This window comes from Castor canadensis, chromosome 8 (genome assembly GCF_047511655.1).
Source record: "Castor canadensis chromosome 8, mCasCan1.hap1v2, whole genome shotgun sequence".
In the NCBI taxonomy this organism is placed as follows: Eukaryota; Metazoa; Chordata; class Mammalia; order Rodentia; family Castoridae; genus Castor; species Castor canadensis.
Genome location: NC_133393.1, coordinates 21,865,032 through 21,880,243, shown reverse-complemented (window position 1 = coordinate 21,880,243; position 15,212 = coordinate 21,865,032). Strand labels below are relative to the sequence as shown.

Sequence of the window (15,212 nt, the reverse complement as noted above, 5' to 3'; positions counted from 1 at the left end):
AGAGGCCACCTTCCTCCAACAGGTTACTTAAGAAATAGTCCCTTCTCTAAACAATGTAGCCATGACTTCAGCCTGAAGCAGCTACAGGTTAGAGGTTACTATCCCTATCTTTTCTTCTAGATACCCACCAGAAGGGATGTAGTCTGTGAAGGGAGATTTGGAAAAAAGACGTAGTCACTCGAAGGCCCCAGCAGGAAGAAGAAAGAAAATGAGCAAAGCGAGATGTGTCATATTAAATATTTATTACTTCTGAAGACTAACCTTGGGATAATTCTCAAGCCAGGAGGTGATGGGATGGTTAGTGTTCAAGTTGTTTAGATCTTAGGTCAAAAGGCTACAGAAAAGAAATTAGAGTGGGGAAAAAAAAAATCAATGACTTAAAGGCAGCCTCTCCTGTCACCAATGCCAAGAGTTGAGGCTTCACACCTCAGCACATACATGGTGACATGAGTGAGCCACAGACTTGGACAGTGAAGGCTTTTACCTGGGAAAAAGAGCCTTAGGTGTGTGGGAGCAGGGGAAGAGGGTGACAAAATTGGGGAAATGAAAAAAGTCACTTTAGAAGCCCAGGAGGAGGTGGTCTTGGGGAACCTGAAGACACTGGAAGATCCACAAGACTCATCTGTTGAGACAGGGTCCTAGCAGCAGAGGGTGAAGTGCATTAAAGACCTGGGAGGCAAGAGACAACTGGACAGAGGATCCCAGGTGGCGAGTGTGGGGTGGGGTGCAGAAGTCCATGGGGAGGACTGCAGGCCTCGTGGTGGTTCCAGCACATCAGAAGTTGGGCTTGTGCTTCTTGAGCTCCACCATCAGGTGGTGAATGTTGATGAGCTCAGCCCTGGCAGGGAGGGCCCGGAGCTGCGGCTGGGACAGCACCCGGTGGAAGCGATGATAGAGCTGGATCAGTTGGGTCAATGCTCCCTGGTCAGAGAAAATCATGGAGGGATCAGACTGGATGATGGTGATAGGAATCAGGTTAGGACTCATCCAGAACTTAGGTGCAGCTGATAGTTGAAAATTTAAGGGTTATTTAGATGATGCAGGACCCAGGAAAGAGAGGAAAGTAATCAGCGATGGGAGATAGGAGCAGGGGCTGGGAGTTGCAGGTCACCTGGATGATACTAGTCCCATTTCTGAAGTTGGTGAAACTCCGCATTACATCCTGACTCAGAGACTCCACCGATGATTTCCAGGAACTGCCAAAACCTCGGATCAGCTGAGTTACTCGAGCTGATAGCAGGAGGAAAATGTCAGAGAGGGACCAGGCAAGGTAAACTTCCATTCCAGTAAGTCCTCCCAAGTCCTCCCAAGGTATAGCCATCCTCACCATCAAACCCCTCTTTTCTGGTGTTCTTCTAGTCAAGTCTTTCCTGCTGTGCCTCCTCCCCCTGTAATCTGTAGCCTACCATTTTTCCTTTTTATTCAAGTTACCACTGACCCCCACCATCCTCATACCTTCTTCCCCTCGAAGTCGCTCAGCCTGTCCACGCTCAATCAAAGCCTCAGCCTCCTTCACAAATGCCACTAGACCCCCAAAAGGGGGAGACAGCAACTCTTCAATGAATTCCTGGACATACATACAAGCAAATATACAGGGTGAGGTGATCTGGTACCAACAGATTTTCCCAATTCTAGCTTCATGACTGACTAGGTGTTGATACTCTTAAGAGCAGAACAGTGAAACTGTAAAGGTCCGCCAATCTAGCAAGCATGAGGCCCTGAGTTCAAACCCCAGTGCTGCAAAAAAAAAAAAAAAATTCCTACGAAAAGTAGGTGGGTGCTGGTAGCTCACACCTATAATCCTAGCTACTTGGGAGGCTGAAATTGGAAGGCTTGAGGTTCAAGGGCCATTGTAGGCAAATAGTTCATGAGACCCCATCTCCAAAGTAACCACAGCAAAATGCACTGGAGGTGTGGCTCAAGCAGTAGAATGCCTGCTTTGCAAGTGTGAAGCCTTAAGTTCAAACTCCAGTCCCACCAAAACAAATTTTTTTAAATCAACAGTTTAAATAGATTAAATATAACTGAAGAATAAGACAATGAACTAAAACTTATAATTGAAGAAATGACTCAGGATGCAGCACCGGCAGATAAGGAGTAGGAAGTTACTTAGACAGTAAGAGATATGGAAATCCAGTTAATTGATCCAGGCAGTGATCACGGATAGCTACTGACATCACAAAAAGGGAACCAACAAGACATTATGTGCTCCCTGATGGAAGTACACACCAACTCTCAACACTATTTGTCAAAGAAAAAAATCTACTTGAAATCTGATCACGCCTTCCATTCAAATACACATTTATGGGAAATACACAAGATACAGGAACAGTTTAGCCACACCATGAAACGAAATCAGCAGAATCTGATCAGACTGTACATCATTCTACGTGACAAAAAACTCCATGACTCAGTTTCTTCCCCAAATAAATTGTGGAGGAGTAGGGGCAAGGACAGAAGAGAGATGTGTAGATTAAAAACAGACATGTGGACCCAGCATGAATCCTAATTTGAACCATAAAAATCATTTGTGAGATAACTGGGTAAATTTGAATAGTAACTATCTTATAGAGATAATTTTCAAGTGTGATAATGTATACATGCAGATACAGATGAAGTGATAATGATGTTTAAGATTTAATTCAAAATAAATGGGCACAGGAGAATAAGTAATGGGTACAGATAAACTGTTGGTGACTTGTTCTTGGTTGAAGATCAGTGGTGGTACCTGGGGATTCACTAGGCTTTTCCCTCTACCGGTGTGTACATTTGAAATCATCTACAATAAAAAGAGAGGGCTGGGATGTAGCTCAGTGGTAGAGTGCTTGTCTAGCAAGCTCTGGGTTTGATCCCAGCACCAAAAAAGAAAAGACAAAAAAAAAAGTTAGAGGGAAGGGGAAAAAAAATTGGAGGTCAGGGGTGGTACTGGGGTTTGAACTCAGAGCCTTGCTAGGCAGGTGCTTTGCCACTTGAGCCATACCCCCAGCTCAGAGAAAACAAATTTTAAAAAACACAATTCAGCTGGGCACAGTGGTACACTGGTATAGTTCCAGTTACTTGGGGCACTGAGGCAGGAGGATTACTTGAACACAGAAGTTTGACATTAGCCTGAGCAACACAGCAGAGACCCTGTCTATTAAAAAAAAAAAAAAAAAAAAAGCCAGGCACACTGGGTGGCTCACGCCTGTAATCCTAGCTACGTGAGAGGCTAAGATCTGGAGGATGGAGTTTCAAGGCCAGCCCAGGCAAATAGTTCATGAGACCCCCCCCCCATCTCCAAAATAACCAGCACAAAATGGACTGGAGGTGTGGCTCAAGCAGTAGAGCGCCTGGTTTGCAAGCATGAAGACTTGAGTTTAAGCCCCAGTACTACCAAGAAAACAAAGGAGGCAGTTCTGGGGGCTTAGTTCAGTGGTAGTATGAATGCTTAGCATGTGCAAGGCCCTGGGTTGATCCCCAACACCATTAAAAACATTCTCAACCAGAATGTAAGAGCTAATAAAATAAAAGAGTAACTAATATTTAGAAATAAGTTACTTCTATCTTTTCCACTCTTATCTCAAAATACTTATACGTACTGAAGATTGCTAGGTACCTAATATGAGACTAGGGAGAAATGCTTCAAGACAGGATCTTTCTATAATAAAAGCATCTTTTTTGTAATATGATTTTGGATGGAGATCAAATAACCAAATCCAATCTATTGCAGTTGCCTAAATACAGTAACACACACACACATTATATTAATGTGAGGCACAGGAAGTGAGCCACAAAGGAAAACTGAACTAACAGTTATATGTACACTGTTCAACACAGTAGCCGTGTGTCACATGAAGGCACTGGTAACATGAAAAATGGCTAGTCTGAATTAAAACAAGCTATAAGCATAAAATACACCCCAGACTTTGGAAATATATTGAATAAAAATCAAAAAAGACTATTACAAATTTTTGATTGATTATATGTCAACAGGATATTATTTTGGATTTAGTGATTTAAATAAAATGTAATATTCATATCATTTTTTTTAAACAGATGATCAAACTCAGGGCTTTGCAAATACTAGGCAAGTGTTCTACCACTGAACTATACCCTCAGCCTCCTACTTGTTTTTAATGTAGCATCTAGAAAATTTAAAATTACTTGAGGTAGTGGAGCTTTGTGGCATACATTATATTTCTATTGGATAGCACTTTCTATTGGTATAAACTTTCTCTAAGCTTTCTATTCAGCCAAAGAGAACATTTTGATAGCAGAGGAGTGGCAAGAGGGCATAAGGCACTGGGCTTGGACTAAAGATCTGTCCTACACAGTATCAATCAGCAGCCAGCTAAAAAGGATAAGGAATAGCAGCAGGATCCCCACACCTGGTGCTATAGTTTAGACCATGAATGTCCTCCAAAGGTCCATGTGTTAAAGCCTTGGTCCTCATGGTGCTACTGGGTAGTAGAACCTTTAAGAGTTGGGGCCTGGTGGCAGGTTCTTTGGGTCACTGGAAGCATGGCCTGGAAGGCCCCTCCTCCACTTTTTTTGTATTCTGGCCTTGAAGTGAAATCACAACACAATCCTGCCATGATGTCTCCCTCACCACAAGTCCAAAACTGAGAGCCAAAATAAACCTTCTCTCTTTATAAGCCAATTATCTCAGGTATTTGTTACAGTGATGGAAAGCTAACACACCTGGCAAATATCATGGACCTTAACTGCTCTCTGTAGAGTCCACTCATTAGGTGCATATTTCTGGATCAGAGTCTAGAGAACTATACTACTGAAGGGGAGCTGACATTCCTTCTGGTCACCTCAGAGTCCAGGTGAGGACACTTGTTTCTTTCTTCATCTGATTATACATTTATAAAAAGAGAGTAGAAGGGAAAAGTCTAACCTAGAAGTCAGATTCCCAGGAAGAGAGAATAAAGAATAAAGAAGAAGCAATGTTTCAAAAGACACTGAACTTTTGTGAATTAATGAAAAATGTAAATTCAAAGACCCAGGAAGCCAGGCACCGGATAGCTCAGGCCCGTAATCCTAACTACTTAGGAGGCAGAGATCAGGAGAATGAATCATGGTTCAAAACCAGTCAGGCAAATAGTTCTCAAAACCCTATCTCAAAAAAACCATCACAAAAAAAGGGCTGGTGGAGTGGCTCAAGGTGTACCTAGTACCACCAAAAAAAAAAAAAAAAAAAAGACCCAGGAAACACAAAATATCAAGCAAGATAAATAAAGAGAAATCCCCATATAGACATATTGCAGTAAGGCTTTATAATGCCAAAGACAGAAAAAAGATCTTTCAAAGCAGCCAGATACAAGAGATTATCTACAAAGGAATATATGACCTCTCCACAGCAACAATTTAAGCCACGAGAGAGTGGAAAATCATCTTTTAGGCGTTGAGAAAATGTAATTGTTAACTTGGAATCTGACAATAAGCCAGCAAAACTCTTTCCCTAATGAAGGTGAAATTAAAAACATTTACATATGAACAGAAACAAGTTTGATAACAAACTTACAAGAAAGGAATTTCTAAGACGGTTTTCTTCTGAAGGAAGAAAAATGATCCATGCAAGATAATGTGAGTTTAAAGAAGGAATGGTGGGTTGGTGGAGTAGCTCAAATGGCAGCATTCCTGCCTAGCAAGCATGAGGTCCTAAGTTCAAACCCCAGTGCCACAAATAAATAAATGAATTAATAAATAAAGAAAGAAGGAATAGTGAGCAAGAAAACTGGAAAACATACATGAAAATCAAAATAAGCATGAGCATTATGAAATGCAACAATTAATAGGACAGAAATAAAATACTGATCAATAATTAGCATGGAAGGCAGAAGAGTGACTGGAGTATTGAGACATTAAAAATGTTTTAAAGTCCAGGGGCTAGAATTGTGGTTTAAGTGGTAGAGTACTTGTCTGGCAAGCATTAAGCACTGAGTCCAAAGGCAAGTACTGCCTCCCTCCCCCCTCCCCGCCCAAAAAAAATAGAAAGAAATTTTGCTGGATATGTGGCCTATCAAGTGCAAGGCCCTGAGTTCAAACCCTAGTACTGCCAAAGGAAAAAAAAATCAAAATAAACTTTTCAAAATGTTTTATTAAAGTCCACATGTAGTTTTAGAGAGTGGTTAAATATTAAGTTTTGATGTTAAGCTAGATGTGCAAAGTAAATTTAAAAGAACAAATCCTAAAAAAAATTCAGTGCAAATTATAAACAATTAGTGAAAAACAATGTAGTAAAAACAAAGGAAAGAAAAACAGAAGACAAACAGCAAAGAGAAAACTAAAGATAGGGTGGGAGGGGGCATGACTCAGAGAGTAGTACAGGATTGAAGCCTAAGTTCAAACTCCAGTACTGTCACCAAAACAAACAAACAAAAAAAAGTAAAGATTGTAGAAAAAAATTCCAAGTATGACATTAATCTTGGTAAACATAAATGGATTAAAATAATAAATTAAAAGGCAGAGATAACTGAATTTTTAAAATTCCAGCTACATATTATTTACAAGAGACACTTAGCATAGAAAACATAGAAAGGCTGAAAGTAAGAGAATAGAAATAAATTAACAGTTGAATATTAAACAAAATAAAACTAGGAGAGTTATGTTCATATCAAGACAAAATAAGGCCAAAGAGGATCGTTACATAATAACAAGTGCTTTATGTCACCAGTAAAGCCTAACAACTCTAAACTTTAAAAAATTTAGATAAAAAAAGGTGAAACTATATAAAGCAAAATTTGACAGAAGTATAGAAGCAAAGTAATAAATGTGTGGATTTTAAAATATCTCTCTCAACTGTTAATAAATCAATTAGACAAAAAAACAAACAAAAAACTAAAGACACAGATGATGTGAACAACACAGTTAAGAAGCTTGTTAGGGCATGGCTCAAGTGGTAGAGCACCTGCCTAGCAAACATGAAGAGGGATCGAAGTGTGATCTCCACACATGACAAGTGAATGCACATTCCTGGTCTGGGGTGTAGCTCGGTGGTAAAGCACCGGCCTACCACGTACAAGGCTCTGAGTTCAACCCACAGCACCGCAAAAAAAAAAAAAAAAGTAAAACAATGTATCATGAAAGCGGTCTGAAAACTATATAATCAATAAAATATTAATATGTAGACTATATAAAGATTAGGGTTTTGGTTTTGGTTTTTTTGTTTTTTTTTTTTTTAGAGACAGGGTCTTCCAGTGTAGTGCAAGCTAGCCTCAAATTCACAATCCTCCTCTTTTAGCCTCTCAAGTTCTGGCATTACAGGTGTGTACCACCATGCCTGGCTAAGAATTCTTATAAATCAAAAAGAAAAGCGTGGGCCTGGGGCATGGCTCAAGTGTAGCAGATTACTTGCCTAGCAAGTAGAAAGCAGGACCTGCGTTCAAATCCCAGAACTGCTAAGAAAAAAAAAAATCCCAAGCAACCCGATTTTAAAAAGGTCAAATGCTATGACAAACACTATAGAAAACACAAATTTGTATGGCTACTAAACATTTGTGATGCTACACACCCCCAACATACACACTCAACTAAATATAGCACATAAGACTGTCCCTTCCCTTTTCCCCACACCCCTACCTGTGTCCGAGCATTGAGCAGCTGCTGAAAACTCTCAACCTCTTTGCTCTCATCTGCAGCCCGCTCCTATGGGAAGACAAGGGTAAATGTCAAGTTTGAAGACAGCAGTCCTTTACTTCAGGATTTCCCCTTCGTTTACATTCCAGACAATGCCAGGCTCCAGTAAAACACTGTAAGACATACAGCATATCTGCCCTCCCAGAGCTGACAGAGCAGGGGAACCCAAGTACTCTAGGTGGGGAGATGAGGAGGGAGCATCATTACCATCAGCACACCCAACATCATGTCATAATTGTTGATCAGAAACACAAGCTGTTCCTTTCTTGAGGAGAATTCAGCTGCCACTCGGAGTACAAAATTCTCTACCTCCACCTGGAAAAGAAGGAGGTGACCCAAGAAAGCAAGGTCATCTGGCCCTTCCTGTGCTGCAGTAAAGGTGCTGACTTGTCCCACCCTCACCTGTAGCTGTCCCAGCAGCTGCATGGTTCGTTCATTGGGAATGGTCTGGTTTATGCTGACAAGAGCAGAGGAGAACTCTGCATATCGGCGTGTGATCTAGGAGAAAGAGAGAAGAATCACACCAGCCCCCTGGCTCCACAGATACAACCTCACAGTTGGCTAACCCAGCCAACCTCTATGTGACTTCCACTTCTAATCCCTTCTCTCAGTAGTATCCAGCCCACCATGAATATGGTGCCCCTCACATAGTGCAACCCACAACACAACTGTGACCTTGGCAATCCTGCAGTAAAGCTTAAAGCCCTGCCCTTCAAGACCTCCTTGTTACCCTTGCTTTCCCTCACATAGTGGGGCCGAGTATCCAGTCCCCCAAGGCGCTGGGGGTCAGTGCTTCGGACACTGTGGACATTCATCTCCAGGATCAGCTCAAACCGTGGCCACAGCAAGGCAAGCACCTGTTCCCAGTACCTGTGGGCTTAATCAGAATCAGAAGTCAGCTGACAAGAACACCGGGAGGTAGAAATGGAGCATCCAGCAGGTTAATGGTGGGTGGCTGGCAAGGGGTTGGTCAGAAAGCAGCAATGCTGCCTCCACAACAGACAAATAGCAGTAAGGGCCAACAATATCAGGTCAGGAGGAGGCCAAGGGTCAGGACGGAATTACATGAAATAAAGAGTTCAAGAACCAGGAATCAAGGACCAGAACTTAGTGACCTGTCCAGGGCAGGGACATCCCTCTTTGCTGCAATGTTGCGAAATCGGAGAACAATGTGGATACAGAGAAAAACAGCAATGGCGTCATAGCAGTCAGCCAGATAGGACTCCAGGTGTTTCTGTAGTTTAGGAACAGGCAAAGGATTGGAAGAGAATGCTAGTTTGTTATTTGCAGTGGCTGTGGACAAATAAATGTATGTTTCCTTGGAGACAAGGCAGTAGGCAGGGAGAGACCTAAGAGGGAAATACCCCCTTCTTCTCTGTTTACTGGCTACTTGGGTTGCCCATGCCTTGCTCATCAGGCTCTCCAATCCCAGGGTCACCACAGTAGAACTTGGGGATAAGCTTGGGTCAGGTGTTAGTTTGCAGGTGCCACTGCCTGGTATGGATCAGCAGCAGGGGCAGTCTCAGGAACCCAAGCTCCGAGGGCTTCACAGGGAGCTGCACTATGAGTAAATGATTCAGACACTTTAGAATGAGGGGACCTTGCTTTCAGTACTACCAGAGTTAGGAGCCCACTTAGTGCTGATAAGAACTAAGGACACGGGGGTTTAAGAACACAGGAACAGGGATCTTACCAGAGTCATGCTGAGTGTACGGCCCATGACAGAATGGAATAGGTCGTGTGCAGCTGGGCCAGACACAACAAAAAATTCACAGATGAAAAGATATTCACGGCAGGAATTGTCTAGGAGAGCATAATGCTGGCTGCGGAAAAGGGCCTCAAATGGATACTAGGAGGGGAGGGGCAAAGAGAAACAGAAGGGATTGATCCAATACTGATTCCCCAGGAATACAGCCAGAAGCTCAGAAAACTTGTGTCAGAGCTCAGCAGACCCTCCCCATCCAACCTCAGTCCAGGCAGGGAAAGAGCACCCTGAATGGGCACTGAAAAGGTGATGGTGCGTGGAGATACACAAGAGCACAATAATTAGTGCCCTCCCCTCCTGCATCCACATGGGCAGCTGCCTCATGACAATCATTCCCCTCAGCCAGTCCCTCCCTCTGCTTGCCCTTAACTGCATGGTTCCCAACTCTTTTTCACATTGTAGCAGACCAGGAGCCAGGAGAAGGCTGCTCACATGTCTAAGAGGACTGATCTGGGGTCACAGGTTGGGAAGCTTTGCCTGAGGTCTGGCTTTCCTCCTTCCCCCCCATGCTCAGAGTCCCCCAACTTGTTCCTCCTCATACCCTCTGTTCTCCTCGCTGGGCTGTGTGGGGCACCAAGATGGGGGCCTCCAGTTCAGTAGGGGAGATGACAGCACCACGTGTGCCCAGGGTGAAGATAGTGTTCCTGCTACGGAGGGATGGCTTCGAGAAGAATCGTGAAAAGGGTCAGAGTTACGGAAAACAATGAGACTGCACAAGACCCAAGGACCCTGGACCTCCAGGAACCCCAGGCAGCCAGATGCAGCCTAGATATCCTGTATCCAGGACTAGGGGTCTGCTTCATCTGACCTCTGGGAATTGGCCTTAGAGTCTCTACACCCTCTGAAATCAATATGCAAAACTATGTATGTGCAAAATTATGTTCTTTTGGTTTGTTTTGGGTTTTTTTGCTGGGAGGGAAGCTATAGCTTTCATCATATTCTCAAAGGTTTTGTCCCCCAGAAAAAAGTAAGAAGCTGAAGTCAGAAGTCCTCCCACTCTCAAGGCCTAGCACGAGGTCCCCAGCTCCACGATATCTTTCTTTGCTGTATCTTCCACGCCCATTAGATCATCTTTCTCAGCAACTTCCTCATACTAGAAAAAATGAAAAAGATTGGGCTAGTGTGATTCAAGTGATAGAGTACCTGCCTACCAAGCACAAGGCCCTGAGTTCAAACCCCAGTACCACATTAAAAAAAGGAAAAAAGAGGACTAAACCACATCTTCCCACAGTGAGGGAAAAAAATTCCCATCTCTTATCTAGGGTTGCCCCCTCCTCCCCCTTCCTGGCCTCACCTGCACTTTCATGAGCCGCCCAAGGTAAGAGCGGTAGTAAGACAGGTAGATCTTGCTCAATGTCTCCACATATTCATCCCTGATTTCCTTCGCTGTTGCTCGTTCATTACCCAGCAGGAACTGATAGAAGAACCTGGAAAGTCCAGGGACAAGTCCGTCTCCCTGTCTTCCCAACAAACAAGAGGCCCATGCTGGGCTACTAAAAAGTTCAGAGGCCACCCGATACCCTTCCCTGGAGTGGCAACCTGTACTTCAGTAGGGCTGTCTGGGGGATTTGATAGTTGGTCATTGGTTTTCTAAAAGAATAAATCTTCTGGAGGATGAAATCTCGAATCTTTGTCACTGCCTGGACATGAGGAAACAAACACAGGGCATGAAGTTGCAATGCTTTTACTATACAAGAGGAAGTAGGGGAAATGACAAATGTGAAACATAGGAGGGAAGGTAGAAAATACTTCATTAGCATTTCTTCAGATTTTATGGGAAACTCAGAGGGGCAAAGATGAACTGTTCTGGGAAAAGGCAGGGTGAAGTTCTTGGGGAGGCCTGCCCACCCCCTCCTCTCACCTTGACCCGGAGCCGGTCAAGCACGCCTCTCACATCTGCACAGGCTGCTGTTCCTCTAGCTTCCTGCTCCCTGACTGCAGCTGCCTTGGCATCCAGTTCCTGCAGCTGCTCCAGGAACCTGGGCTCTGTCACTGGAGCCTCCAGAATTGCCCTAAGAGTAGAGAGGTTTGGAATGGATTAGAAGGGAGACTCAGACATCCCTAAGCCAGATCCAAACTACACCCCTTACATCTAGCCCCTACCTTTTTACATTGTCTCACATTGTCAGGACATATGTATTAAGTTTCTATTCCTGAACCTCTACTCCTGATAATCAAAAGCCTCAGGTGCCCTCACTACACATCTGACTCTGGATTGCTCCTAACCTGTGATGCCTACAGCATGCACTGGCATAGAAGTGGTTGTTATTAACCACTTACTTAATTTTTAGAAGGTACTTGATGACCTGAGTCAGGAAACCCATGTGGTAAATGGGGTAGGTCACCCCAACACATCTACCTGCTATGGATATTATGACTCTTCAAACCAGTAACTCACGTGACTAGTGCAGAGGGTACCACCAGACCATCAACAAGCTCCCCAAGTTTCCCCCGAACTGCCTGGCGGTTTCGAAGTCGAATGTTCATGGCTCCTGATTGTTCCTGTAGTGTCCGGATCTCAGAGCTGATTGAGCTGAGGTCACTCTGAAAAGCTCCCAGCATCTGCTCCATGCGCTGGGAGAAAAGCAGATGTTGCTGGTGTGCCACAGGGTTGGTAGGTGACAAGTGGGCCACCTAAGTCTCTTGGTAAATACCTCAGTAGCCACCAGTCCATGAGGATGGCAGATGATGAGATACCCCAAAGGTCATGAGGAAAAAACATTAATTACGGCAGTTAAAACAAAAAAAGCTTCTTGATGGCAGAGTGGCTCAAACAGTAAGAGCTTCTGCTTAGCAAGAGTGAAGCCCTGAGTTTGAATCCCAGTGCTGCCCCACCCCAAAAAAATGGCTTCTTGAGGTCATACTCAGACTAATGACCTAAGAATGGCATCAGAGGTCATGACTGGGTTCAGAACTATCAGGGGCCAAGGGACATGGTTACTAACCTCCAGGACAGCATCACAGGCTGTGATCTGGTTGTGCAAAGATGCTATGTTCTCACTTTCTTGGATATCTAACCCACAAAAGTCAAGGAGCTCACAGTAAAGATGGACATCTTCAGACTGTGGTACCTCTCCAATTTCTCCCCAAAATGACAAACACCTTAGAAAGAAAATGTCAGTCCCAAGCAGACTATCTAAACTACACCCCACAAAATCCCTATTCTAAAAACACCATCCTTTCCTTCTGCTGGAGGATACAATCACGAATGGATTTCTGCTCAATCTGCTGTAGCTCCAGCTCAACTTGCTTTGAATAGTGACGGAGATCCACACCCTGGGAGAATATAAATGTAACAAGTCAGGAGGAAGCCACAGTGAAGGGACACCAGAACAGAGTCAGTGAAGGGCTAGAAGGTAAGACACCAAGATGATATTACAAGAGCAAGAGATTTTTTTTTTTCCCTCTTTAGGAGAGAGAATGGGGAGGGGAGCAGATTAGGATAGTCTCACCGTCTTGAGAGCTTCCTTTACTAACTCATCCTCCAGATTTGCCTGAATGTGAACTGGAAAAAGAAGTTTATCGTAAGGATTGAATTTCACCGTTCCCTCTCCTCATATTCAGCATCTGCACACCAGACCCTGCCTTTTTCCTTCTGGCCCCCATGCCTCTCATATTACAGGTGTAGTTCGCTTAGACTCAGTTTTGCTTTCTGCTATTTCAGTTACCCATGCCAACCATAGACAAAAAATATTAAATCAGAAAATTCCAGAAATAAATACCCTGTAGTTTTAAATTGTGCACCATTATGAGTAGCTTGATGAACTCTCATGACACACTGCTTCACCCCACCTGGGATGTGAATCACCTCTTTGCCCAGCCTATCTGCTACCAGCCTGTTAGTCCCATATTAGCTCTCCAGTTATCAGATCAATTGTCTATATATGTAAATGCTTACGTTCAAATAACTCTTACTTTACTTAACAATGGCCCCAAAGTGCAAGAGTAATGATGCTGGAAATTTTTAAATAGTATATTGTTATAACTGTTCTAGTTTACTACTAATCATTGTTGCTCATTTTTTTTACTGTAACTAATTTACAAGTTAAACTTTATCACTGGTATATATATATATATGTGTAGAGAAAAAAACAATAGTATACATAGGGTTTGGTACCTAGAGTCATCTACTGGGGATCTTATATCTCATGAAGATAAAGGGGACTACTTTACTCTGCTCCCATGCAATGTCATCACTTACCATCCACTTCATCCAGAATGAATTCATCAGAGGTAATATCCAGCTCCCCAAGTTGCAGTGGCTCTTGGAGCCCAGGACCACCCCCCTGGAGAAGAACAGGTTAATAAAAAAGGGATACAGGGAAAGAAGGGAAAACAAAATATAATTGGATATCCATAGTCCTTCAAGTGAGAGGAGGGGTGCTTTTACTGGGAGGTCAAAGGGACTGAGTCAAAAAGTTCTAATTCTCAGGCTGGAAGCTTGGCTCAAGCGGTAGAGCAATTGTCTAGCAAGCTTGAGACCCTGAGTTTAAACCCCAGTACGTCTAAAAACAAAAAAGTTCTAATTCTCACAATGTACTCAACCTACTACTTAGGGAATATGACAAGAAGTCAGGCAATCCATAAAGACTGAAGGTGTCAAAATGAGGAAAATCAGGAATTTGCAGAGGACAGAGCAGGACTTACGTTTGAATATAGGACCATCTTTTTTTTTTTTTTTTTTTTTTTTTTTGTGGTACCAGGGTTTGAAATCAGGGCCTACACCTTGAAACACTCCACAGCCCTTTTTGGCGATGGGTTCTCTCGAGATAGGGTCTCGCGAACAATTTGCCCGGACTTGCGCTGATCCTCCTGATTTCTGCTTCCTGAGTGGCTAGCATTACAGGTGTGAGCCACCGGCGCCCGGCTTTGAATTTAGGACCTTCAGATTTCTGCTATCTCAGGTGTTTTATAACTACGTCCCTGGGGAGCCCCAGGCTTTCTAGAAATGTTAGCTAACACAGTGTTTACCTGTGTGCTAGGTGCCATCTTACACACACTCATCCATCTAATTCTAACGGCAATCTATTGATAGACCCTAATATCTTCTTCCATTTATGGATGTGCAAAGTGATGGCACAAACAGGCTTCTTAATTGTCCAAGGACACACACAGCGCGTAGGTGCCGGAACTTGAATTACGACCCAGGCAGTCTGGCTGCAGAGGCCATGTTCTTAACCTTCATGCTATATTGTTTCTCTAGTCTACCAAAAAAATGTGACTAGGAAATTGAAATGTGTCTCAGGGAGCCGGGTTTCAGCCACTCTGCTCCCCGCTTAGGCTTGGGTCCTACTTCAAGGAGGAAGCCAAATAAATAGCATCACCGGTAGCTGACAAGCTTCAACCCTTGCGCCTCATCCCAGCTCACGCCTTTCTGAGGCGAGGACTATAGGACAAGACTACGGAGGACAAACAGCCCAGTGCTCTCACCAGCGGGCCCTCCTCCTCCTCCATATCTGACGCCCCAGCCCGCAACACCAGCTCCCGGGCAGCTGCCGCCATAGTCGCAGCGGCGGCCATTCCCCGCTGCCTCACTTCCGGCAGCTGTCAGTCTCAGAGAGTCGGTTTCCCGAAGTAAAACTGCAAGTCCCAGAGTTTCTTGCACAGAGAGAAAACGCTCCCAGATATTTTAGTTACATTGTTCTGCTCCACCCTTTCCCTTTCAGCTCTGACCATTTCACCCAAGTGCAAACTGGAATACGGAAGTCTCAATCACAACCTCAAACCGGAACTTTCGCTGCTTGCATACCCAGGAACTTTACGACTGAAAAGAAGACTGCACCGGAAGTTATGGTAACCAATACAGAGTCTCAGAAGTCAACTC

General features: G+C 43.8%; 1 protein-coding gene across 1 annotated transcript; it reads right to left on the bottom strand.

The window, feature by feature from the left end:
- Positions 1 to 222: 222 nt before the first annotated feature.
- Vps52 (VPS52 subunit of GARP complex) lies at positions 223 to 15,101 on the bottom strand. The gene is made up of 20 exons (XM_020164163.2): positions 14,819 to 15,101; positions 13,590 to 13,674; positions 12,841 to 12,893; positions 12,589 to 12,664; positions 12,334 to 12,401; positions 11,787 to 11,962; positions 11,250 to 11,400; positions 10,928 to 11,028; positions 10,683 to 10,815; positions 10,424 to 10,481; positions 9,930 to 10,063; positions 9,317 to 9,472; positions 8,739 to 8,857; positions 8,370 to 8,493; positions 8,026 to 8,121; positions 7,831 to 7,938; positions 7,567 to 7,632; positions 1,456 to 1,567; positions 1,112 to 1,230; positions 223 to 921 (listed from the first exon to the last, which is right to left on the bottom strand). The coding sequence occupies exons 1-20, from the start codon at positions 14,906 to 14,908 to the stop codon at positions 775 to 777; spliced, it is 2,172 nt and encodes a 723-aa protein (XP_020019752.1). The 5' UTR covers positions 14,909 to 15,101; the 3' UTR covers positions 223 to 774.
- Between the last annotated feature and the right edge of the window lie 111 nt (positions 15,102 to 15,212).